Raw genomic sequence first — 27,504 nt, 5'->3', positions numbered from 1 at the left:
TTAGCCGTCCCAAACGTCAGGCTCAACTGCCGCCTATGCAGGCAGGATGCTCTCTGTGGTTCCTCTGTAGAAGATTATGGAACCGTGCCCCGAGAATTAATATCCCAAGGAGGCAACAGCAACATGTAAATAGTCTTTTAATAATTAAAATAGTCAACTTGATGAAGGGCTATGGTCAGTGGTTGCTATACAATTGTTACTTTTACATATTTTACGCGATTATGGTATTAATATGAATAATCTTGCATTGTCATTCAAGCTAATGTGTAATCCCTCCATTTTATGATATGTGTTTTGTCTATATATTTTTTTACAGAACAGTGTTTGTTATGAGCAGTAAGCCATAGTGTAAATAGGAGGTTATTGTTCCTTTGCATAGGCTCAACTTATGTAACTTAGATAGCATTTTATGTAGACATACAGTAGCACTCTATAGTATAGTGTATGCGCATAGCGTCATTATATAGATATTCCACTGTTAGGTTGTTTGCTTACGTATGATTCATGATAAAAAAAAATATGTATGTGATATATTACCATGTTTTTGTTCTTTTTCTTTAAGATTTAAAGATTTAAAGGTTTTTTTTAAATCACAGTTAAGCAACTTTACTTTGTATTGTATCCTTTTCTTTGTGTTACTTATCTCTATTGTTGGATGAACACCTCATTGAAGTTGGTATACTGTACATATAGTCCATTATGAAGGCATGAAACCCATTCAAAGCGCATTGGAACTGAATGCACCTTCATTACTGTAAAGTCGACGGTTGCCACTTAACTATTCATACAGTTTTAAACAGTTGAATTGATGAGATAATGTAATGTTTGTTTCTTTGTGCCTTTTGAAATAAAGACAAAAGTCCTGAAAATGAAGAACGTTCTCTCCACAATGTGTTGTGTGTTGTAGAGGAAGCTCCCATCGGTTACCATGAACACAAACGCATCCAACAGCAGCAGCAGGAGACACAGTGTTTTCAACATATCTAAACCGAAAGCTGCTACGGTAACTAAACTGACCTTTTAACATAGATAAAATACTTTATTGACAATTTAAAGTGCCAACGTGGATTACACACTAACCCTTTTCAAGAGGGATTTGGCCATGGAAGATCCTCGTCAAACACATTTTCATTCAAAACAACACAAAAACAATTAATGCAGAGTGAAAACATCACAGCGCACACGTTACACCAGAGCAAAGAACAATGAAGAATCCTAAATAATCATAATACCTCTCCATCATCTTCAGGGGGGTTCCTGGCACTGAGGCCGGGGCCACTGGAAAATATATGCAAAACATGTGTTCATTCTATCTGATAATAAATGCATTTTGTTCTCAGTCCCCCTGGCCAAATGAGATATAGTCTTCTGGACTATAGACAGGGCTATTTGTGTCTATGTTATAATGTTAGTATAGCCTATGCATGCGTTGGCATGTACAGTAGGTTCTGGTTCTATTTTATGTAGAAGTTAAACATCAGCAGGGCCACCACTGTCTCTGCTAACACAATCTGAGAACCCATCGTCAAACAATAAAGGACAAACAGCGCCCTCTTTGCCAGTCAACAGTCTGTTGAGAGACTACTGCTAAACTGATCATGAGCTAAACCTAGAAGTGTGTTACATGACCATCCCCTGGTGGACAAACTTGTAAACAGCATGACATGCAGTATATAATGCATAATGAACTGTGAACAGACAAAGCAACAAGAGACATCCTCATCCTTACATAAGTAATAGGAAGAATATGAACATGAGGCAGGCGCCATCTGTAATCTAGTAGGAGAGTAATGACCCTCTGTTGACTCCCCTTGTAAGTGTAACAATGGAATGCGGAAGTGCTCATCCTATCTCAATGGGATAGTTCCAGCCATAGGAGCAATGATTGGAACTATATAGCATATAGGCATTAGGCACCCGGGCTTTGCGGCGAGATCAAAGCGTGTCGCCACTCTTACTAGATTACTCTGAGTATCACATGCATGCTAAACAGACTAGACTGAGGGACAGCTTCTGCTGCACATCTATTTATTCACTCATAATTAAATATATCTACCTGCTGCACTTTAGACCATGCTCTGCTTTCCCCCCCCACTTTTCTTCACTATTCACCAGTGTTCCTGTTCGCAGATGACTCAGCACTGCTGGTCTCGGACAGGAACAAACTGCAGGTTGAAAAGACCCTCAGCTCTGAACTCGGTAGAATCTGCACCTGGCTCGCTGATAACAAACTATCCTTATACACCTGGGAAAAACTGAATCCATTCTCTTCGGATCAAATAGTAATCTCAGCAAGGCAGATGGCTTCTTGGTTAGAGTGGGTGACAATATTATCACACGAAAAGATCTTCATCTAAATTATTTTCGCTCCTATGGCACCAAAATGTGGAACGCCCTACCAACAGTCATTAAGACATGTGAATCCCTTGACTCCTTCAAAACCGCTCTCAAAGGGCTGCAATTCGAAACTGGCCTCTGTAAAATCTGAATCCCCCCCACCCCACCCCTTTCCCCTCACTGTATATGTATCTTTTCCCTTTTTGCTTCCTATATGATGAATTCCTGTTCTGTTCTTTAGCTACATAGAAATGTCTATTTGTATGTCTCTAAATGTTTTGATGAATTGGACAATGTGGACCCTGTTGTAAACAAGTGTAATGCTTAATTGGGTCGTCCACTCACAGTTAACAGTCTTTGTATTGAGTTTGTGCTTGAAATGTACTGTAAATTCTGCAAACTGTTAATAAATATTTCAATCAATCAATCAATCAATCCTTACACCTGGGAAAAACTGAATCCATTCTCTTCGGATCAAATAGTAATCTCAGCAAGGCAGATGGCTTCTTGGTTAGAGTGGGTGACAATATTATCACACGAAAAGATCTTCATCTAAATTCTTTTCGCTCCTATGCCACCAAAATGTGGAACGCCCTACCAACAGTCATTAAGACATGTGAATCCCTTGACTCCTTCAAAACCGCTCTCAAAGGGCACCTACGGATGGCTGCAATTCGAAACTGGCCTCTGTAAAATCTGAATCCCCCCCACCCCCATTTTCCCTCACTGTATATTGTATCTTTTCCCTTTTTTGCTTCCCATATGATGAATTCCTGTTCTGTACTTTAGCTACATAGAAATGTCTATTTGTATGTCTCTAAATGTTTGTATGTCTTTAAATGTTTTGATGAATTGAACAATGTTGACCCTGTTGTAAACAAGTGTAATGCTTAATTGGGTCGTCCACTCACAGTTGACAGTCTTTGTATTGAGTTTGTGCTTAAAATGTAGGCCTACTGTAAATTCTACAAACTGTTAATAAATATTTCAATCAATCAATCAATTCACAGTGCATGATGTGCATCATGATGTACAACCCAGATTCGGCACAAACAAGGGACTAAATTCTTTTCACTTCTATGGCACCAAAATGTGGAACGCCCTACCAACAGTCATTAAGACATGTGAATCCCTTGACTCCTTCAAAACCGCTCTCAAAGGGCACCTACGGATGGCTGCAATTCGAAAACGGGGTTCCTGCCGACAGGAACTCAGAACAGTGTGTGTGTTTCCACCCGGACGAGAGAGAGAGACGGACAGAGTTCCTCTACCGTCCCTGTCTGTCGTCCGGGTGGAAACGGTAAACAAACAGAGCAGAGTGGACGAGATTCACAGAAAGTCTGTTAGAAGTTATTAGAATAAACAGCTTATCCTCCATGGAGGAAACCTTTCTTCATGATGTTTAAACGGTATGAACGAGCCTGTGTCTGTGTGACTAAAGAGAATAACGGACAGATTGTCTCGTTGTGAAAACGGGAGGAATTTATTTATTTCATACAGAGTTTGTTTGTTTAGTAAGCTAAGCTAACGCTGAGCTAGCTTCAAGTACACACGTTGGACTGGAGGCGTTTCTACCAGAACAAGACGGTATGTTTATGTTTATACTATATACAATAAGAATATATAATATATACAATAAGAATATATACAATAAGAATATATAATATATACAATAAGAATATATACACTAAGAATGTGTGTTTTCTACCAGTAGAAGGTAGTTTTTCCCCTCACTGTATATGTATCTTTTCCCTTTTTACCTCCTTTATGATTAATTCCTGTTCTGTTCTTTAACTATATAGAAGTGTCTATTTGTACGTCTCTAAATGTTTTGATGAATTGAACATGGTGGACCCTGTTGTAAACAAGTGTAATGCTTAATTGGGTCGTCCACTCACAGTTAACAGTCTTTGTATTGAGTTTGTGCTTGAAATAATTCTGCAAACTGTTAAATATTTCAATCAATCAAACAATACAATAGAATGTAACAGTGTGTTTTCTACCAGTAGAAGGTTTAGATTATATACAATAGTTTATATAATATAGTAGTTTATATACAATAGCCAGGCAACTATCGCAACGCTCCAGTAGAAGGTTTGGTTTATATATAATACTTTATATAATATAATAGTTTATATACAATAGCCAGGCAACTATCGCAACGCTCCAGTATAGACCAGTGGTTCCCAAAGTGCGGTCCGGGGACCCCCAGGGGTCCTTGAGGGAGTCCCAGGGGGTCCCCAGCTAAATGATAGTTAGGAACCAAATGGACCCTTATGGGTCTGTAACTCAGAGTTACATAAAATTATAGTCTAACCCTAACCCTAACCCTAGTTAAATTAACATTGATTTAAATAGGGGGTCCCAGAGGTAGAAATGCCATTAAATGGGGGTCCGTAGGCTGGTCTGCAGCCAGGCTGGTCTGCAGCTAGGCTGGTCTGCAGCCAGGCTGGTAGGTCAACTAAACGGGTCGGTGCGGTGGAGGCTTGCATGACACAACGTGGATTCACTCACGCCTCCTCCCCGCTGTGACATCAGGGAGGAAGCCACGCTAAAGATGCAAGATCTGTAGCTGTCTTCCCCCTCCCTCGAGTGATTATCCTAATAATAATAGAGCGAATGTCTGAATGTCTGTCTGTCTGTCTGTCTGTCTGTCTGTCAGAAACAAACACTTATCTCCTCATTGCCTGCACCAATCGCTCCCACTTTTCACACAGGCATTGACCATAATAATATGGAGGTCTTAACGAAGCCATTTTTCCAATAAGATTAATAATGAATTTATTAGTGAATAAAAACCCGTTTATTTGTCCGTGCTCTATCTCCGACCGAGCCACACTATTAGCACACATCTCTCCATGCCAAAATAAATCTGCACGCTCCCACAATCCAGCTAGGCTACTTTTTTACCGACGCAACTGTCATATTTACTGTACAGATATTGTTTTTACATCACCACACGATCATGGAGAATTGTAACTTGAAGAATTGTGTGCCTGTGGAGGGGGTGTGGGACGCATAATTCGATAGGTCACCGTTTGTAGTGTGACGTAGGAAGCGAAACCCAGCCCCGTCGGAGCATCTGTTCTGTGTCCGTGTTGGATGTGAATGACCAGCGACACACAGCCAGGACTGCAGCCGCTCCGAGGACACTGTTTCTGGGCTTATGATCAGTGACACACAGCCAGGACTGCAGCCGCTCCGAGGACACTGTTTCTGGGCTTATGATCAGCGACACACAGCCAGGACTGCAGCCGCTTAGCCGCTATATATAAATGCACCATTTACACTGTCCGCCCCCTCCTCAACCACCTCCTTCGCCGTGCATTACACATGGGCTACATGCACGCTCAAAGCCTGGACACTGACAACGACAGCTTACAGCCCTGCGCGCACCCAGCGTGGCTGCGTGACACACTGAACAGCACGAACACAACGGAATGCTTATCTGTCGGGGTCTCGGGGTGGCCAAATGGAGACGTTTGGAGAAGACAGATCCCGTGCTGTCGGAACAACACAATGACAAAATACATACAGACAGATGCAATGACAACGACACGTTCCTAAATCACACAAAACACCTAATTCTTATCCTGATTATATAAAGAACAAACTACAACTTGCTTTGAAGCCCAAAAAGCCAACCTCCGCGTTCACCGTTTAATAGCTTATATCTCCACGGGCAGCAGACGGTGAGCGGTTAGGGACCGTCTACAAAGTGCAACACCGACCTTGAAAATATTCAATAACTTCCATTTATAGGCAGAATATCACCACCATATTTACATCACACATCAATGGTGTACTTATGATTGTACTACAGCATTTAATTAGCCTATACTTTAGTGCCCAACCCAACTTCCCAAGACCATCTGTAAACAATTCCCCCCCCTATCAGTAATGTGATCTATTACATCACACACTGAACATGATTTGCTGTTTGCATATATTCAGAACGGGTAAGGACTAGTTGATATAATCGATATAAAAAGTACACCGTATGAGTAATTTAACATTGGGAGTGTAACCAAATGGACCCGCTCGTTCCATTTTGTGGTCTGGAACGAAACGCCTTTAGGCCACTGGGAAAGTGTGTGCATCACAGTGCACGTGTTCACGATAAGCATGTTAATGTTGCTGCTGCTAATTCCCCCACCCGTGTGAAGTGAGGGCCGCTATTATGTTAAAGTCTAACTCATGTTGCCTACACAGCCGCTACTGGGAATGGAAATGTGAAGTTAATTTCAAACAAGAGCTGCATCCCTGCATTGCAGATACCTTGCAGCATTGTATGCAAATTCTCTTCCACAACACCTATACTTCCATTAGCTCTGTTCCATAGCCTTCCGCTTCGCAGAAGGCTATGCGACTTACCGGTTTGAATCTCAAATCGAAGTCAGACCAGCCTCTCCTCTTTAGTGGAAATCTCACGAACGTTTGACCTACTCACCAATACAAACACGGGTTGTGTCAATAGAAAGCCTACTTTCCTTAGTGGAAGCACTCTGAGCCCCCCACCACACGTATAAACGGTACTTTTTGGCCAGAAAGGGATTTCTTTCCACCGGAGGAAAAATATTCTCTATGAGGCAGTTCTCTGGGCAATATCAGTAGAGGGCGCAGCGGAGTAACTAAAAGTATTTTTTTTCCGGTGGAAACAAAATCCCCTTTTGGCCAAAAAGTACAGTTTATACGTGTGGTGGGGGGGGGGGGGGGGGGGGCTCAGAGTGCGTCCACTAAGGAAAGTAGGCTTTCTATGACACAACCCGTGTTTGTATTGGTGAGTAGGTCAAACGTTCGTGAGATTTCCACTAAAGAGGAGAGGCTGGTCTGATTTCGATTTGAGATTCAAACCGGTAAGTCGCATAGCCTTCTGCGAAGCGGAAGGCTATGGAACAGAGCTATACTTCCATGATGTGGAAGAAGGGAACAGAACAACATTGTAACTCTCAGAAAACATCATCTATAGATGCCTGCTGTGCAGTCCTGTGTTAAATGTTGGCTTTGGTGGTGTCATCACAGGCAACGTTAATGTAACGCTGAGTGTAATGCACCTCTGACGTCCACTCCGCAGCAGGGCTCTGACTGTTAGGAATCCAGAGGAGCGTTGTGTGGTTCCATCAAATCTCTGACCTGACAAGACCTGCTTGCCTGGGCTTATCAGATATGACTTTAGGAAGGACCTGACATGTTGTTGCTCATTTTTGTGTATGTGTTGTACTTTTTCGCCCCCCCCCCCCCCCCAGTTATTTATTCTTTTGGATTCATTTGAATTGTTAGAATGAGTCAAAGTCAATGCCCTGTACGGGCAGAGGTTCTTTACTTCTGAACACTACTTCTACATCCTTCCATTTCCTGAAAACACTTTTGGACATAAGAGGTTTCCAGTTCCACCCGATAGCGACGATATACTTTTAATGCGTAGGATGTCCCTTTTCTGGAAGCGATCTACGCGACTATAGCCTAAGCTTGAAACTGCTGCAAGTTAACAAGTTGCTCTGACACTCTTCTTGGAACCGCATGGACAGCGACATTCATTCCCTCAAATATAAATGCTAATACTTTTCTAGAAATAGACAAATGGTTATAGCTGTGCTGTGCCAGTACAAGAAAGGATATGCCTTTGTTATAAACTAATTTAGTTTAACTTAATTTACGTAATCCAAATGAGAACAGAACCCCTAAAAAGTTTAATTTCGTCAAGGAGGTACAGTAGGTACAGTGTATCAATTAGGCTAATTTTCAGTAATGGCTAGAGAAGCATTAAGTGTGACATATAGGCTATAGGCTATATATTTACATAAAAGTTGTGGTGTGCATTATGGATACAACGGTAAACATAAAGGCTTGTTTAGTTTTTTTCAACCAAGGTTCATGTTTTAGGCTGTTATTAGACAAAGTAAAAGATGAGTATTGTGTGTGTGTGTGTGTGTGTGTGTGTGTGTGTGTGTGTGTGTGTGTGTGTGTGTGTGTGTGTGTGTGTGTGTGTGTGTGTGTGTGTGTGTTAGCCCATAGCACTTACCCTAAACCCTTAGATAGCATTTCTGTTGGATTATATAGCATTTGATACAGACTTATAGCATGTTATGTAGACAGCACTGTAATTGTATTGTATGTAGTCATAGCACGCCATAGTACACATGTATAGCATAGTAGTAAAGATGTATAGTTTATATGTATAGTGTATGTATAGTTTCACTATATAGATATTCCACTGTTACTTTCTTAGCTTACACATGTTTCATGATAAATACTTTTTATGTGATGTATTCCCATGCTTTTGTTTTTGCTCAAATGTAAGTCGCTCTGGATTAAGAGCGTCTGCTAAATGCCTAAATTGTAAATTGTAAATTGTGTGTGTGTGAGAATTAGCCAGGACATGTGTGTACAGTATGCAAACATCTGAGTACATGCTGCTGCTTTCATGCGTTTTCCACGCATTTGCGTGCTCATACAGTACGTACATGGTTGTCATGTGCACACTACAGTGTGTGACTCATGCGTGGGCAGCAGCAGCGGTGACATCACCTCAGAAGAAAAGCCACCCTGCTTTTCTAACAAGCTGTGCATGATCAACCATCAGGGACAGCCGGCATCATTCCTCACACGTATACAGTACCATATTATATGAATGTCACAGAGCAGCCATTAAAGTTCATCCCAAAAATTACGTATTCTCTTCCAATTACCGGTACACACCCGGTTATCCTTTTAGCCTAAATGTCTGACTATACCTTGTGGTGTTTACATTTTGTTTTCCTTTTTTAAGATACATTTTTGGGCCTTTTCTGTCTTTATTTGAATATAGTAGTAGTGGAGAGTGACAGGAACCAGGGAGAGAGACAGTGAGTGACGCGCAGCAAAGGCCAAGTGCTCAGGAATCAAACCTTTGACATGCTGTCAGGCTGCATTGGAGCCTATATGTGATTGCACCTTAATTGCTAGGCCATCGGCGTCCCCGCTGTTTACATTTCTGACTATAACATTTATAGTCAGAAATGTAAACAGCGGGGACGCTGTTTAGTGAAGTATGAATCAAAACCCTATATGAAGCCTTGAATTCATGGACATTTTTGTTAGTTTTTGTCACATTCCTGAGCCAATAATTTGATGACCAGCGACGACTCCGGTAGGAGACTCATGAGTACTCAGTTGAGTCTCCTACTGAGCAGCCACCCGGGCATCGAATTATTGGCTTAGGAATGCAAAAAACCCATGTCCATCAGTCCATGAATTCAAGGCGTCATGGGGTTTGGGTGAACTGCTCCTTCTGCGAACGCTTTGGATATTTTCTAGTGGGCCGTGATCCAGAAAAAGTTGAGAACCATGCACTACTATAGTCTGTCTGACTCTGATCCCGAGGGATTGAATTGGGATATAAACGTGCAATGCAGTTGAGGTCATGAATTGTGATGTTTATAACGGAGCCATTGCAAAGTACTTGTATTCTGTTGTGCATGTCTGATGTAAAGTTCTGAAGGACAATAACTTGAACTTGTATTGTGATGTGTGTGTGTGTTTATATAGGTCTACCGGGCGTGTGAGCTGAGATGGCGGCGTGCTCTGAGGCCTGTTCGGTGGGCTCAGGAGGAGACTCCTCTGGAAGTGAGGTGAGCGTGCTGTTCCATTTGGAGCCGTGTGCTGATAACCCTGTTTCTCTTGAGGTTGGCAGTGGGTGGCCGCCGGGGCTCAGGAGGTAGCGCGGTTGCTTGGGAACCAGAAGGTTCCCCAACCAGTTCGATTCCCGCTGCTCCTGGGTTCATGGCTATGCGTCCCTGAGCAATACACTGAAACCCTATGTTGTCTCTGCTGCCATCAGTCTGTGAACTGGTACTATGTAAGGCATATACAGTAGAGTAGGCTGTTGTATTACTTTTGAAAAAGGTGCTACAGTAGCTACATTATATAAATAAAAATGGATCTTATCTAATTCCGAATAATTACCAATAAATGAATAAACTCATGGGTCATTAGCACACAATTCTAGGATCATTTTCAGATCAAATTGTAGCCCACAGTAAAATGTCAAGACGGTGTGAGATAGTATCTAATTTCCTTGTTTTGCTTTCCCGACAAACACAATACGGAAATGCATGCATCTCCGTTATCCCACAGCCAGCGCCGGCGTTGTGCAGGCATGTCATGTTTGAACGGCTAAATCAAATGAAATGATGTCCCATCAGCAGAACTAAAAAAGTTGCCAAGCTTTTAAAACAGACTATAAAGAGGCCGGGCTCTCATTTAGTCAGATTTTGCAGTTTGCTTTTTTGTGTTATTTATTTATTTCCCCCCACAATTAGTCCCCACAACAACAGTCGGTGGGAAATGCTCTCGCCACAGAATTTACTAGTATTCTGGCCATAATAATCATTCTGGTCGGCCCCAGCTGTTGGTACAGAAGCGCTTCCCGGCGCTTGATTGACAGCGCATTTTTAATTTTGACGACGCATGCGCACTGGCGCACCGCTTATGTGCAGCCCTGATTATTAAAATGGGCTTAAATTGACACTTCACTGTCATCTGTTCTCTAGTTAGATTAGGTATCACAATCCGTGGCTGGATGAGGTTACAGTTGCCATTACACTAAAGTTGGATATTATTACATCCATCAAAATGTCAGCCACACTAATCCTCATTTCCGTGGCGTGTGTTTGTGCGTCTTCCTCCTCCTAGATTCCAAAGGCTCTTGTCGTCCTCATCAAGTGTTGGAGAGGAGAGGAGAGGAGAGGAGAGGAGAGGAGAGGAGAGGAGAGGAGAGGAGAGGAGAGGAGAGGAGAGGAGAGGAGAGGAGAGGAGAGGAGAGGAGATACCTGCTGGGCCGAGGCCGAGGGGCTGACAGTACACAGAGGAGATACCGAGGGAGGGCTGTAAGGTAGGCTAAAATCAAACGCACCTTGTGCAGATTCTTGTTCTTTTTCTGTTAATTCATGGAAACTGTCTCCTGCTCAGAACCACCTGTCCACTAATAGAATATACTGTTCTGTTGATTTGTTACTTTTTAAAGTAAAACTCTAGCAAAAAAAATAAAGTCAACAAGGCAGTTTTTTCCTTTTTGTATTTGTATTTGTATTTTATATTTTTGGAGGATCATGTATGAGAGTCAGTCTATTTCTCTCTTTGCTTTGTCTTTCACAGAGCAGAGAGGGGGGGGGGGGCTGTAAGGTAGGGCATTCACTTCTAGTAATTTTTACTAGTTGACAAGTTGTTTAGTTTGCTAGTTGACTAGTTGTTTAACTACCTATTATGTAAAAATATATATATTTGTACATTTAAAAACTGTGTAGATTGGTGACTGTCACGGGGCAGCCCGTGCCCTATACACAGACAATGATTGGGGACATTTCATAAACTTTACTACACCTGCTTCCAATTAATTATCATCAATTAGCCGGCTTGGAAGTGGTGGTTCAAGTTGTAAAGTGTATGTTCTATTTATTGATACTGTAACTGAAATGCATTGCTGAAGGATACTAATTGTTTTAAAGGTATTTATTGATGTGAAGTTGAATTGATTGTGAGTCACCTCTCCCTCTGCAGTGGCATTCCTGTTGACTGGGAAGGTGCCAAGTGCTGCAGAGGAGGAGGGGTGTTTGATTCGAGAGCAATCTTATTTAAAACCAAACTATAGTTTGTGTATGAATGGACGTCCGGAATTTCATGTTTAAGTTCAGGTTAAAACCTTCAGTAATGGTGTGTTAACTCATTGGCCTTTTGTATGCTTATGGTGAGTTAATTGAATTGCCAATTTGCTGTGATATGGTTTGGTATGTCTCTCTCCTATAAAGGGGAGACAGCAGCTGATGTTTGGGAGTTAGACCTTGGTTGACACACAGGTAACACCCTAAGGCCCCTTTTCCACCGGTTGGTTCCCAGTGGGAACCGGTTCAGTTCTTTTTGGTTTTTAGTCCATGAGCCAGAGCTCCAAAATTGAAACGTTAATTATGAATTCAGTGTGCAAAACCATACGTATATTAGATTGTTATCACCATTAAACTTCCCCAATTGAGTACATACACGAAGACAATGATTTATTGTATTACAAATTTTAAAATTTTCAATATGCAAATGAGGCATTATGTAGGAAAATATGTAAAATAATCGAAAATATGAAAAAGCTACTACTGTGGAAGGGTTATCATGTATTAATTTACTTGTATTGATCCTATAAACAATTTAATATAGGGTATAGTTTGCCCACCAACTTTGGAGCTCTGGCTCATGGACTAAAAACCAAAAAGAACTGAACCGGTTCCCATTGGGAACCAACCGGTGGAAAAGGGGTCTAAGTGAGAGCTGCCAGGGCCCTTTGGAAAGTAAGGGTATGGCCTGTTACAGCTTCTCCTTGTTTTAGGTGTTGTTCAGTAGTGTTGTCTTCAAGTGTGTTTGTTTGTACATCTGTTATTTTGGCCAAATCTTGTTTTTTGTCATTGTCTTTGCCGAGGCCGCACTGTACCATAATCTGCACGGGACTGGAAAGGTGAATAAAAACCCCTAAAAGGGCATTCTTGGACTCGTCTGTCTTTTTGGAGCCTTGGCCGGTCGGCCAACTTCACAGTGACTATAACTATAATCTACCTGATCTTGAGGCCTACAAAAAATATATTTGTATTCTTTTCTTATTTAGTACCAACAAGGTAGTGGATTTACAGTGGATATACTAGTCCACTAGTTGAATAGTCCACTAGTTGCTTAAAGCCCTTATTGTAAGGTAGGCTAAAATCAAACACACAGGATGCAGATTCTTGTTCTTTTTCTGTTAATTCATGGAAACTGTGAAAGTGTGTCAGAACTTACTGTTCTGTTGATGTGTTACTTTTTAAAGGTATTTTCTCAGAGCAGCAGAAACAACATGGCCTCCGGGAAGAACAAGAACCAGAGCTCTCTGGTTCTCCACAAGGTGATCATGGTGGGCAGCGGAGGTGTGGGGAAGTCTGCACTCACCCTGCAGTTCATGTACGATGAGGTGAGTTCCATCATGGTGAGGTGAGGTGTGGGGAAGTCTGCACTCACCCTGCAGTTCATGTACGATGAGGTGAGTTACATCATGGTGAGGTGAGGTGATCATGGTGAGGTGAGTTACATCATGGTGAGGTGAGGTGATCATGGTGAGGTGAGTTACATCATGGTGAGGTGAGTTACATCATGGTGAGGTGAGGTGTGGGGAAGTCTGCACTCACCCTGCAGTTCATGTACGATGAGGTGAGTTCCATCATGGTGAGGTGAGGTGTGGGGAAGTCTGCACTCACCCTGCAGTTCATGTACGATGAGGTGAGTTACATCATGGTGAGGTGAGGTGATCATGGTGAGGTGAGTTACATCATGGTGAGGTGAGGTGATCATGGTGAGGTGAGTTACATCATGGTGAGGTGAGTTACATCATGGTGAGGTGAGGTGTGGGGAAGTCTGCACTCACCCTGCAGTTCATGTACGATGAGGTGAGTTCCATCATGGTGAGGTGAGGTGTGGGGAAGTCTGCACTCACCCTGCAGTTCATGTACGATGAGGTGAGTTACATCATGGTGAGGTGAGGTGATCATGGAGAGGTGAGTTCCATCATGGATCAACAACACACTTTAGACCTGAGGATTTCTACTAAATGTCTTCTAAATCCTGAAGTTTTTCTGAAAATCCTGTGTTTCTGTGACAGACAAACATTTTCATGTCAAGGACCCCCAGAATTATCTGTATTTGCCCGCCGAGTCCCAGGATGCAGGGATGGTCTTTTAGAAATGAGTCCCAGGATGCAGGGATGGTCTTTTAGAAATGAGTCCCAGGATGCAGGGATGGTCTTTTAGAAATGAGTCCCAGGATGCAGGGATGGTTATTATTAACCTAATAAAACTATTGAATTCACAAAAGTAGCTACGTTTTGCGCCACCAGAGCGAGCCACATCACTTCCTTGTTGTGCTCGGCAAGTAGGCTATGTGACGGGAGAATAGCGCTTGATGTCTTTACGGGGCTGCCTGGAGCCACACATTCACAGTCATATGAGCCGGGCGGTGCTTACACTCCCGCACGGCATGTGTTTGTAAAGCAATCAAGCGCTCCCCTTCCCCAGCTGGAACAGCTGGAATCAGCTGCGAATGATATAAAGTGATTGAAGGAGTGGGTTATCGGTGGAATTTACAGCGGTCACGTGTCGGTAACCAGCCAATCAGAATCAAGTATTGGGACTACCCGTTTTAGAAACTGTGTTTTGGGATGCAAAATGCACCCTATTTTAATCTGTGTCCACGTCTCTCTCTCTCTGTCTCTGTCTCTCTCTCTCTCTCCCTCTCTCTCTCTCTCTCTCTCTCTCTCTGTGTCTCTCTCTCTCTGTCTCTCTCTCTCTCTCTCTCTCTCTCTCTCTCTCTCTCTCTCTCTCTCTGTCTCTCTGTCTCTCTGTCTCTCTCTCTCTCTCTCTCTCTCTCTCTCTCTCTCTCTCTCTCTCTCTCTGTGTGTCTCTCTCTCTCTGTCTCTCTCTCTCTCTCTCTCTCTCTCTCTCTCTCTCTCTCTCTCTGTGTCTCTCTGTGTGTCTCTCTCTCTCTCTCTCTCTCTCTCTCTCTCTCTCTCTCTCTCTCTCTCTCTCTCTCTCTCTCTCTCTCTCTCTCTCTCTCTCTCTCTCTCTCTCTCTCTCTCTCTCTCTCTCTCCCTCCCTATTTATTTTTTGTGGCTTTCGCCTTTTATTTTTTTATGGAGGGACAGACAGTAGGCTGACAGGAGATAGGGGGGGGGGGGGGGGGGGTGATATGCAGTAAAGGCCGTCAGGATCGGGAGTCGAACCCGCGGCATAGCTGATTTCAGTCATCTGGATTCTATTGATTTCCAGTGTTGTGAGCTTAGACTAGATAGGCTATTTTCGGTCATTAGTTATTATTAAGATGAAAGAGTATTCTAGGAATAGAATACAAGTTTAGCCCATTCTGAACGGGAACCCATTTTGGTGTTAGCATCATGTTATGCTTTAGCTATTGAAAAATAGCAGATCTACAAGCTCATAGCGCGCCACCGAGTGGCGCGCTACGAGCTTGTAGGTCTGCTATTTTTGAAAAATCGAAGAACGACTGACATTTTTAAAAACTAAATGTAGAATTTGCCACAGACACATTTAATAATAATTATAATAATAATAATTATTATTATTATTATATGAATACATCGCATACAGTATGACCTCACCCATAGGAAAGAAAAAAATCTATGTGTTTTTGGTTGATGGAACATTTGCATTGATAATGTATGCATAAAGGATCAACTGAATCTATTCTACACATAAAAGAAAAGAAGAAAAGAAAAACGTTGCTGAATAGATCGTTATATCGCCATACCACGTTTGTAACTGCCGGGATACTAGTTCTATCATTTCCTAAGTTGAAGTTAATTTGTTATTTACTTTTCTTATTTTGTTCTTCTTATTTTGAAGTCTCCTGTATTTCGACTCACTTTTATTTTGAAGTGCCCTGTTACCGCACCGGCACGCACCTAAAACCGCTCGCTTCACGCACGCCCCATTCATTCACACTCAGTCAGACAGTGACAGGAGAGAGAGACTATACGGCGTGTGCGTATACGTGGCCACCCTACGGTATGTTTGTTTGGAAACGCTTCTCACACGTTAATGCGGTAAATGTTGAACCGAGACATTTGCACTTTCAGTAGATTGAGCAGTTTATGTTTTCCACAGTGCCCGCCTGCTTCACGCAGTGTTGACATATAATGATGGGTGACGGTGTATTGAAGGTTCCAGGCGGCGTCCAAACAGCATGTTAGCCCCTCGATAGCCGGAGCAAGGTTAGGATTGTTTGTTTTGGGTTTTCGTTTGTTATTTACTTTGGGCTTTATTGCTTTTGTTTGGTTTTGTTTGGGTCTATGATGATTTGTTTTGGTTCACTTTACTTTATTCCTAGCCCTGGAACATGACTGCCATGATAATTATCATGACAGTCATGCAGTAACTTTGCCCTGTTTTTTGCAGTCGCTGCATTTACAAGATTTCCGTATATATAAACATTCAGATTTCAAATATAAAGTACTCACAAAGTGTCCCACGGGTGTTAGTTAGTAGCAGCGCGAGCGATTAGAATTGCTGCGTCCCGCGTTGTTTAATAAAAAGCATTTTTGTCCGAGCTCTCCGGCTACTTTTTTCAAACGGGGTTCGTTTGGGAAATCCACAGTTGCACACCGGGAGCGCACTCGCCTATTAGTCTGTATTGGCAGGGCGGTCAGCGTACCTATATCGAACACACCGAGTGCCACCCTCCTCCCGACCGATAGGGGCGCGTAGTTGAAAGCCAATGGCAAAATAACACCTCGGATAAAAATGCTTTTTATTAAACAACGCGGGATGCAGAAATTCTAATCGCTGGCGCTGCTACTAACTAACACCCGTGGGACACTTTGTGAGTACTTTATATTTGAAATGCGAATGTTTATATATTTTTATTATTTGTAAATGTAGCGTCTGCAAAGACCAGGGTGAAGTTGCGTCATGACTCTCGTATGAATACGAGAGTCATGTTTACAGGGCTACTTTATTCCTGTCTGGGTCTCTATGTTGATGCCTTTTACTACGGATTGAATCACTGAATTATAACTGACTATAAAGTATCTTATTGTTGGATTGTACTAACGTGATTATGCAAATGCACTGCTTTTATTGTTGAATGAAAACTATGAAATGTTAAAGTATTTATTCTCTATTTTTCCAGTTTTCACGGTGTAAAATCCATACTTCCAAAGGAAATAAAAACACCCGTTGAGACCAATCCTCTTCCATTCTTTTACATCGAGGGCAGCTACAACGTTTATAGCTTGTAGTTATTATCCCAGTCTCTAGGGGTCCCCGAGGAGTTCCAGGGGGTCCACTCTCCAGCTAAATGATAGTCTCCCAGAGATAGAAATGCCATTATAAATGGGGGTACGTAGCCTGTTGTGTATCAAACTGGGGCTCCTTGAAATGAAAATGGTTGAAATTCATTGCTAGAGCCGTAAAAATCTTCTCTTATGGCATATATTTTCAAATGGGGGGTCCGCGGGGCTAATGAATGTCATTTTGGGGGTCCTTGACATGAGAACGTTTTTGGAACCTCTGCACTACAGGGCGACGCTGTTCCAGGAGCTGATGTCTCGCCGGACCAGCATCGCCCCTCACAACCAGGAGCTGCTGTACGAGGGGCGCCGCCTGGTGCTGGACCCCAACCGGCAGGCCAAGAACTTCCCCAGGACCACCCGGGACGACCCCATCATGTTTGTGAGCCCAGAGTCCGTCGTTGGACTCCTCTTCCAGGACCGTGAGTAGTAGTAGTAGTGGTGGTAGTAGACCTAACCTGACTCCGCCACACGGGGGCAGCATTGAGTTTCACAACAGTGTTGCTTTTGACAGCAAATTTAGATTTTGGTTTTAGTCATGGTCTCTTGAATAGTTTTCAATTTGTCACATTTTAGTCACCTGGAATGTTTTAGTGTTAGTCTAGTTTTAGTCAACTAAATTTCACAAGATTTTAGTCGACTAAATCTACAGTTGATTTGGTCGACTAAAATGTATTTTAGCGGGCCTTGATGCTGTCTAATGGCTGATTTTACACTTGCTATTTCCAGTATGCAACCAAGTGTAAAATTACTTGTGTCCTTTACTTATACTGGATCTCTTGTCCCTTCCTAACATTTTAGTCTAGTTTTTATTTGTTGACAAAATTGTCAATTTATTTAGTCTTAGTTTTAGTCATCATAGCTTAGTTTTCATTTAGTTTTCGTCAGTGAAAAAAGGTAGTCGACAATTTTTTGTCATTAGTCGACGAAATCAACACTGCTTCTCAAGTTCACTTTGTTCACATTGTGAACTTGTGGACTGCGTCGGATGGTGGCAGTGATATAGTGATGTCACTATATCAGTTTTTTTCATTGGCACGTTTGACTGTCAAGGTTTCAGCTTCCAGGAAGAATCCCTAAATATAAATTGCACATATGAACCATTCCAAGGGGTACTGTCACCTCATAAACACATGAAAAACTGGAAGAAAAAAAATCACGGCACACCTTGGAGTACAGTACAGTACTTGAGTATATGTACTTAGTTAGACACTGATACCTGCTGCTGCTAGAAGAACTTCAAACAAAGCCACTGAACGCTGACCCCTGTCGTTACAGCCAGCCCACCTAAAGTCCAGCCTCGCTATGACTTAGACCTGAACGCCAGCTATGCAAAGGTACACACACACACACACACACACACATACAACTTAAATTATATTTATGCAACTTGCATACAGACTGAAAGGTTTATGAACTGTATACAAAATAAATAAAACAAATACTCAGATATAGTGCAACTTTCTGACTAAATGAAGTTTCCACCATAGAGCTCTTCTCCACTTTCACATTTCCCATTGTTCAAGTGTGTCTCTCACACACACACACACACACACACACACAAACACACACACACACACACACACACACACACACACACACACACACACACACACACACACACACACACACACACACAATCAAAAATAATTGTGATTATCTCAAGTAATTGCGATTGGGCCTATAGTAGCAGTAAGAGCCATTTGAGCCTCCTTATTGTGTCAATGATGTCACTGCATGGCATTGGCAATTTGTCAAGGCCTAGGTTGCCATGGTTACGGGGAGGGTATTTAACCCAGGCCCTAATCAGGTGCAGGTGTTGCTGACAGTTTTAGACTGTGATTCGAGGCGACTGTGGCTCAAGAGGTAGAGCAGATCGTCCAATGATCCATGGGTCGGCGGTTCGAATCCCGGCTCCTCCTGTCTACATGTCGAAGTGTCCTTGGGCAAAGACACTGAACCCCAAATTGCTCCCGATGTGCTGGTTGGTGCCTTGCATGGCTTCCGCCGCAATCGGTGTATGAATGTGTGTGTGAATGGGTGAATGTAATGCACAATCTATGTAAAGCGCTTTGGATAAAGGCGCTATATAAATGCACCATTTTTATTCAAGGCTGATTCTCTGTGTGATTGAGACACTATTTTGGTTTATTTATAGGCAAAGTATGTAAAAAGTATAGCACTTTAGCAGAGCTAATAAATATAATTTAATGTACTCTACGCACATGTTTGAACATCAGTTTCTGGAACACACGTCATAACATCAAGCTGGCTGCCGGTAACCAGTAACACCTAATATAGGGGTTTAGGCAAAGACAAAGAGTACAACATTACAATTGCAAAAGGCTGCTGGGTTTTTGTAGGCTGTTTGATCATGAATAATTGATCAGGAATGGAAATGGACACAGCTTTGTGTCCAACAAAGAGCTGCACTCACACACTCATCTGGGACTGGCTGGAATTGTTTGATCTGATCTGATTTGATGGCTTGAAACCATCGCAAGACACTCGAGGGTTAAAGAACAATCGAGGATTAAAATAAACACAATGGAGTAAGTCAATGGAGTAAGTCCATTGTGGTCCTGACTGCTCTCACATAAAACGGAGGACAAAGACGTGCATAAGTAATACAGTAAATGAAAACAGGGATGCGCCAGTATTGAAATGTTGGCCCATATGCCAACCTAACCTGCTTGAATGTAGTATTTTTATTGTCTCCACCAGGCCGAAGGCATGGGGAGAGAGTATGGGGAGAGAGTATGTTTTGCACTCCGTCCGTGTGTCCATCCTTCTGTCCGTCCGTCCGTTATTAGCTAATCTCCGGCACCGTTGGCCCAATCCATGCCAAACTGTGCACACACAACGCCCTGGATGCCAACGACGAACCTCTGCCCCAAATATTCCTCAACGGCCTGTTATAGCGCCACCATGAGGCCGATTTAGGCAAAACACATTTCTGTAGATTGTACATTTTATCCATACATCACACAATTCGGTACTATACACTATCTCCATAGTCATGTGATCAACACGGATCTGCACAATATCCCATCTGCCATCCTGATTGGCTTCCAAAGCTCACATGATTGGTCCGTTTCGAACAAAATGCCACAAATCACAAACACAGTGTCCAATTCCCATGAAATTATACTCACACATTTCCAGTAGGCCGAGCACAACATGCCACTATTTCCCCCCCCAAATCAGCCTCACGGTGGTGCTATAACGGGCTAATTCCTGTTTTACCTATAACTGCATCGATCTGTATAGACCGATTCACAGAGGGGTGCCCTGGGCGCGGCCATTACTGTGGGGTAATCCATGGAGCAGGTGCTCCGTAGGCCAGGTGTAGCTAATCAGTGCTGCTGCACTCAATGGTACACCCTCAGTAATGGCCGCACCCAGGAAACCCTCTGTGAATCGGTCTATACAACTTATGTATGTGCACTCCCTATACTAGAGGCCATGGAAAAACATTTTCCCTGCATCCCTCCACATCTGCCGGTTATAGCGCCACCATGAGGCCGATTTCTGCAAAACACATTGTTTATGTTAGTCGCACAGATTTCATCCAAATCTCACGCAAATCGGTACAAATGATCTCTGTAGTCATGTGATCAAGACGAGCCTGTTGGATTTCTCAGATTCTACACTGATTACAAAATGCTGCACATGTCCTGCTCATCCAGAATTCTATCCTCAGAGATGCTATGAGTGATCTGGCTCTGCATTTCCTCAACAAAATGAAGAAATGAAGAAAAAGAAACAAACACAAAAACATGTTTATATTACTCCTAAACATTTTGCCAAACATCACACACACTCCTATCCTCCTGGTGGAGACCTGTGCCCAGAAGGGCACTTTTTCTAGTTTAAAAATGTTCCAACTTGTTGACTCTTTTGAAAGTTTCCCCAGAAAACACTGATATAATTTGCAGCCTGCATCATCACAAAAGGCTGTTTCAGGATCTTTTATTTATTTAACATAATTATTATAAAATATCTTCTAAAACCGATATAAATATCTGCTAAAACCGATATAAATATCTGCTCAAACCGATATAAATATCTGCTCAAACCGATACAAATATCTGCTCAAACCGATATAAATATCTGCTCAAACCGATATAAATATCTGCTCAAACCGATATAAATATCTGCTCAAACCGATTTATTAGACATACTGTACACATTCACAGTGTTTTTCCCCCCGTCCAGACCTTTGCAGGTGACATCGGGCACCTCTGGAAGACCTGGGAGTCACTGTTGGTGTATCAGGAGCTGGTGAGAAAAGGAGTACTGCCAAATGGTTATTTTATTTTATACTTAGTCCACGTGAGCCTACAAATATGCTGTTTTAACCCATTCTGACCTGAGATCAGATTAAAAAAATGTCTTCTACATCCTGACAGTTTTCTGAAAAAGCTATGTTTCTATGACAAGATCATAGTGCGCCACCAAGTGGCGCGCTATGAGATAAACAAATAAACAAATGCGCACGGCGGTTTGACTCGTATGGATATGAAGCATCAACCGACATCGAGAAAACGCTAATGTTGCCGCCGCCAAATTTGTTACATTTTCCCCAGAAACGGACTGCATCAAATATGAGTAACTTGACTGCCGTAAACGATTACGATATAGAGGCGGCTTGTTTATCTTTGGACCACAATGCTTATATGTGATTATTTTAAGATGGCCCGATGATATTCTCCAATTGAGAAATTACTTCCCCAAACCAAGCGATGAGCGAGTGACATCAGGACTTCTCTATTTAACAATGGCTTTGAATGTAAGCTCTAGATGAGTAGGATGTAACTAATGCATTCCTTCTGTCACTCTATACATTTAACCTCTTTGTCCATCGATCCATCCGTCTGTCCGTCCGTCAGTGAGTTGATGAAGGAGGACTACACTGAGATTGTGCACAAGACAGCAGAGGTTATCCATCTATGTAACTATTGCACCCAGATCCTGGAGAGGACGGATAGGCTGTGAGTTGCACACACACACACACACACACACACACACACACACACACACACACACACACACACACACTTTGACAAATTTCACTTTGACATTAGCAGACCAGATAGTTTTTGTCCTAATTTTGTCATCTGAAATGGTTTAGTGGCTGAACTAATGATAATCTATCCAAGTCTAGACTTCTTAGTCGACAAAATATCAAAATATTTTAGTCTAGTCTTTTAATCTTTAGTCAAATAAATGTTTGGTTTGAATGTGCATTGCAGTCACATAAAACAACATAAAACATGTCTTGTTATTATTTTAGTATCGAATGACAAGAAATAAGTACATGCCCTTGATCCAGTGTTAATTTTGGCAGCAAATTCTCATTTAGTCTTAGTCTTTTGAATAACACACCACACACGGTGCCGAGGGCCCTGAGCCATACCAAATCAAAAGGCCCCATGCATGTGCAATTCGTATGCGTGCATGTGATTCGCTGCATGCATGTAATACAATCAAGAATGACACTTTGCGTCCAGTGAATGAACGCACGTGCGTTCAGCGCACCGCCAGCACTATCACCGCTGTTCCCAGAGAGTTATACGGCTTCTCCCTGATGCTGGATCTCCTCCCACCTAGTGGTTAAGAAACTGTTGGACGACCAAAACACTCGCTGGGGTTCCTGTGTTGCGTTACATTTTTCAATGGAAGCAACAGCTGTACCTATTTGAAATAGTCTTACACAGTTACTTCCATTGTTAATCCGGGCCTGACCACACGTCTTATTTTGATCATCTGAAATAGTTTAGTCTTAGTCAACCAAATGAGCACTGCTTACAGAGGGACTCCCACAGTGTCTTTGTATAGGTTTGTGTGACTCGTGGTGTCTGTGTGTCATCATTGTTTGTCTCATGGTGTCGTTCTCTAGGTTCGAGGTGCTGATGCAGGCCAACATGCTGTCGTCAGAATACGACCAGATCTCCGACATGCGCAAGAAGGTTTTGAGAGTGAGTTCACCGCCAACCCCGGAGCCTCATTCATGCTCCGTCGTGCGACCGCGTCACTCGTCGATCATAGCATCTGCGGGTTGTTGTGACTATGTTTTAACTGATTTTGACGTGTCTGTAATGCTATGCATCACTGTATGACAACAACTGTCTCACCTTTGTAACGTGTGTGTGTGCACTGCAGATCTCCAGCTCCCTGGAGCCCATGGAAAGGACAACACAGGACATCAAGAACAAGATCATGCCAGGGGGTCAGTTGTCAGAAACATGGATACAGCAAGTGGAGACACACCCAGAAGATCGCAAGTATGTATGCATGTGCGTGTGTGTGTGTGTGTGTGTGTGTGTGTGTGTGTATGTGCATTGTGCGCCCATGCGTCCAGTCACATGCTGTGCAGCAGTGCGCACACATCAAAGCAGGGTCTCGGTGTGTGAGTGTTGTCATGTCTCTACAGTGTGGAGAAGATCAAAGTGCTGCTGGATGCCATCTCCTCCATCTACCAGCAGTTCAAGAAGGACAAGGCGGAGAGGCGTGAGTACATGAACCGAGCCAACACAGAGAAATGCTTCTTAAAACACTTTGACTGCCACCATTGAACTCCGGCGCTGTCCCTTCACTGCCAACATGATGTACAGGGCCTTTTATTTTCAAAACTCCCAAATTCACCCCAATGAACCGTAAGTAAAGATGGCCGTCTACTGTCTAGGACTGCTCAGAACTCCAAACTCGTCCCTAGGCAATGAGTTAGTCCGGCAGCTGACAGACTTATTTTGTTTAAAGTGGGACATTTTTGGCCTAAAATATATACTATATACATACATTCATGACAACCCCCTAGTTTAACATATCACATGCTACTTAAAGCAAAAGGAATGTTTGACATTTTTGCCAGCCATAGGATGTTAGTGGTAGGGTCACAAGAAACCCCTATAAAAGAATTGCCCAATACTTTCAGCCCGTTCAGCAAGTGGATTCATGAATGTACCGGTATGTATATAGACAATATTTTAGGCCAATAAAAAAGACTATATACCAAATTTCCCACCCGTCCACCTCGGCTGCCAGACTATAAGACCTGAGGCCGATTCTTCCAATGCCGTCTAATTCGGTAGTTCTCGCACTCAACATTATTTCATAAATGTTCAAAAATAGCAGATGTACAAGCTCGCTAACGTGCTGTGAGCTTGAACATTTGGTATGTGGGTTTTTTTCTTCTTTTAACCATTCTTTGTTCTTTTGAGGCACCTTTAACCACTTAAACCCTAGCATCACAATATTGAGTGTAGAAATATTATTATTTATGGGTACATTTGCTTACATACACAAAGTGTACACTCTCAGAGTTACAAATTGATAAATGAAGAATGATTTAGCTGTGTTCCTACTGTATGCAATACTAGTATGCATAGAAGGCAATATGTGATTCCAGGTTTGCTCTTCCTGTCCTTTCCATTTAGGTCTACCCTACAATGAGGAACAGATCCATAAATTTGACAAGTAAGCTGTGCGTGTGCACGTGCATGTGTGTGTGCATGCGTGCGTGCGCACGCACGTGCGTGCGTGCGTGCGCGCACTGTAGCATGTGTGGGCATGCTTTATTTTAGCTAGATATGAATATTATGTCTACAATACAATGAATACATGCAGAGGAGAACGTAATTCCCCTACTGTGTCGTAGAGTGACTCCTCTGTTTGAGGATAAATCCATCAAAACTTGCTAGTACAGGGTTCGATCCCCTTTTTTCCTTTGGAACTGCCTAACTATGGCATAGAGCAGGTCCTCAACTAGAAATGCTGAAGGTCCACAAATATCTTTTGAATAAGACCATAGTCCAGTCTCATGCGCACTACAATTGCGGGTCGCAGGCCACGTGGGCCCCACGGGGTGGGGCTGCCCCCCTCGTCCCCCACCCCTAGAAACAACTATGCCTTTTTAGTACAGTCAAACCAAGCTATACAAACCGGGTCCCATTCCAACCAACACTGGGGTGGCAGAGTATGAAAATATATGTTTTCACTTTGACAAATATTCAGACAGACAGACAGACAGTAGGCTGACAGACAGTAGGCTGACAGGAAATGGGGAGAGAGATGGGGGGTCACTCCCGCTGAGCCACGGCCCAGGCCTTTTCTCTTTATTCTATCATTTCTCCAAGGTCCGCAGAGAGGTGTGCGACGGTCCGGTAGTGTGCCGCGGTCCGCCTGTTGAGGACCACTGGCATAGAGCCATAGATAGTACTGTGGCATAGATTCAACAAGAACCATTGAAAAGGCAGGATGGATCCATTCTTCATGTTGTAGATGCTATACAATCCCAATGTCGCAGAGGAAATAAACACTCACTAGACTAACTGGGCACTCTTCTATTGTCCAGTTTCCTGACGTGTTCTGCCCAGTGGTTTCCAAACTTTTTTAGCTCAAGACCCGCGACCCAAACAAGTGAAAATAGCATACGTTATGAGATTGTAGATCTGCTATTTTCACTACTTAATAATAAGAGAGAGAGAGAGAGAGTTGAATGGAAGACAAAAAAGGGGATAATTACTCGCGACCCATACAAAATGATCCGCGACCCAATCATGGGACCCAACCCACTGTTTGAGAAATGCTCCAATGGTGTCATTGGTGTGTGTGTGTGTGTGTTTCTTTTTCTCCTCCGCAGGCAGAAGTTGGTCCTTCATGCTAGCAAGGCCAGGTCTCTGTTCACAGAGGAGTGTGCCATGAAATACCGCCTCTTCATCTCCAAGAGCGAGGAGTGGATGAGGTGAGTAGTTCCGCCAACTGGGCCTCAACTACTGCTAAACATAGGCAAGCACATGAGATGATACTACTGAGGCTGACGTTAATACAACCGCTATCACTTCAAACACGGCAACGACGCACGTTGGGGACGGCCATCAATGCTATGTGGAATGAAAGTTACCTTTTTGGGTGGTTTTCATTATTTTTACATTTAAAGCACTGCCCAGAACATGTTGGATCATATTTACTGCGTATAGCTGGAGTTACATGTAACCTGTGAATGATCTTGTACTGTGTCTCATGAGTTCTGTTAGAACATGTAATTTGTTTTGCATTTAGCAAGATTCTTTTCCACTTTTTAGAATCAATTTGGCACCCAAAATCCTCTGCCCAAAATGTTTTACTACTTATATTTGTGGTTTTAATTAACATTTGAGAGTATATATAGCTTATCACTGTCTTCTTTTAGGAAGAGGCTTTCATTAATATTTGTTCCAAATTGTTTTCCCTCACCTCTCTTTTGTAAAATGGTACAGATTGAATATAACTCCTAAATTGTAGATACCTGAAGAATTGTACTTGAGGCAAATTAAATTCATTCCTAATTTGGGCAAAGGATTTTAAGGTTCCACCCAGAACGAGATCTTGTATTTTTAAAATTCCAGCCTCTTTCCAGGCTCTGAACCCAACATCTGAACATGATTGAGCAAATTCAGGATTACAAAAAACAGGAGCAAGAACTGAGTATGTATTAGTAATACCAAAATGTTTACGTATTTGATTCCAAGATTTCAAGGTATTTCTCACGATAAAGTGTGAAATAGCTCCGTTTTATAAATGGCAACTCAGAAAGAGTGGACAAACATCCAACACCCTCCAAGTCAAGAAAAGATGAATTTGTATCATTTTTACCGCTATATATCTGATTTGTGATGCCCAGTGGTAATACATTATGTTTGGGAGCGCTAATCCCCCTTCTATCTCTGGTACCTGTAATTTCTCTAGTTTAAGCCTGGGACGTTTGCCTTTCCATAGTGTTTTATTTAGCTGCCAGGGGCAGGTAGGCAACCCTTATTGTTTTATTTAGCTGCCAGGGGCAGGTGGGCAACCCTTAGTGTTTTATTTAGCTGCCAGGGGCAAGTGGGCAACCCTTAGTGTTTTATTTAGCTGCCAGGGGCAAGTGGGCAACCCTTAGTGTTTTATTTATCTGCCAGGAGCAGGTGGGCAACCCTTGGTGTCAACGCCTGTGACTTATACTCAACTGTCTGGTATGTGCATTGTGTTTTAGGTGGATAACTACCTCCCCTCCATCTCCGCCTCCATCAGTCTGGTTCCAGAGCGCTACATCTGGAGGACGTGCATCGGGCTCCACAGCGCCCCCCGCTATCTGATCACCGCCTCTTACTGCATGTTATACTGGCGACGCAGCAGCAGCCTGACTGACCGCCTGCTGACGGCCGCGGTGTGTCTGTGTTCTCTGTGTGAGAACACTGGACTGTTACTGCTAACGTACGTCTCCTCCACAGAGACATACAGTAAGTATTATTATTATTACTGCTAACGTACGTCTCCTCCACAGAGACATGCAGTAAGTA

General features: G+C 42.7%; 2 protein-coding genes across 2 annotated transcripts; both read left to right on the top strand.

Annotated features, from left to right (window-relative positions):
• Positions 1 to 3,643: 3,643 nt before the first annotated feature.
• LOC310859178 (uncharacterized protein) lies at positions 3,644 to 17,611 on the top strand (the record flags this gene model as incomplete). Its single annotated transcript, XM_083765580.1, has 3 exons — positions 3,644 to 3,746; positions 13,160 to 13,300; positions 17,417 to 17,611. Exons 2-3 carry the CDS (start codon positions 13,187 to 13,189, stop codon positions 17,609 to 17,611), a joined length of 309 nt encoding a protein of 102 aa, XP_083621706.1. The 5' UTR covers positions 3,644 to 3,746; positions 13,160 to 13,186.
• A 4,473-nt stretch (positions 17,612 to 22,084) lies between these two features.
• On the top strand, positions 22,085 to 27,300 carry LOC310859177 (serine/threonine-protein kinase TBK1-like; the record flags this gene model as incomplete). Its single annotated transcript, XM_083765579.1, has 7 exons — positions 22,085 to 22,179; positions 23,088 to 23,166; positions 23,351 to 23,472; positions 23,622 to 23,698; positions 24,625 to 24,664; positions 25,830 to 25,931; positions 27,198 to 27,300. The coding sequence occupies 7 exons, from the start codon at positions 22,085 to 22,087 to the stop codon at positions 27,298 to 27,300; spliced, it is 618 nt and encodes a 205-aa protein (XP_083621705.1).
• Positions 27,301 to 27,504: the final 204 nt, after the last annotated feature.

This window comes from Protomyctophum parallelum, assembly GCF_964188405.1.
Source record: "Protomyctophum parallelum genome assembly, chromosome: 5".
NCBI classification, from domain to species: Eukaryota; Metazoa; Chordata; class Actinopteri; order Myctophiformes; family Myctophidae; genus Protomyctophum; species Protomyctophum parallelum.
This window is presented reverse-complemented; position numbering and strand designations above follow the sequence as displayed.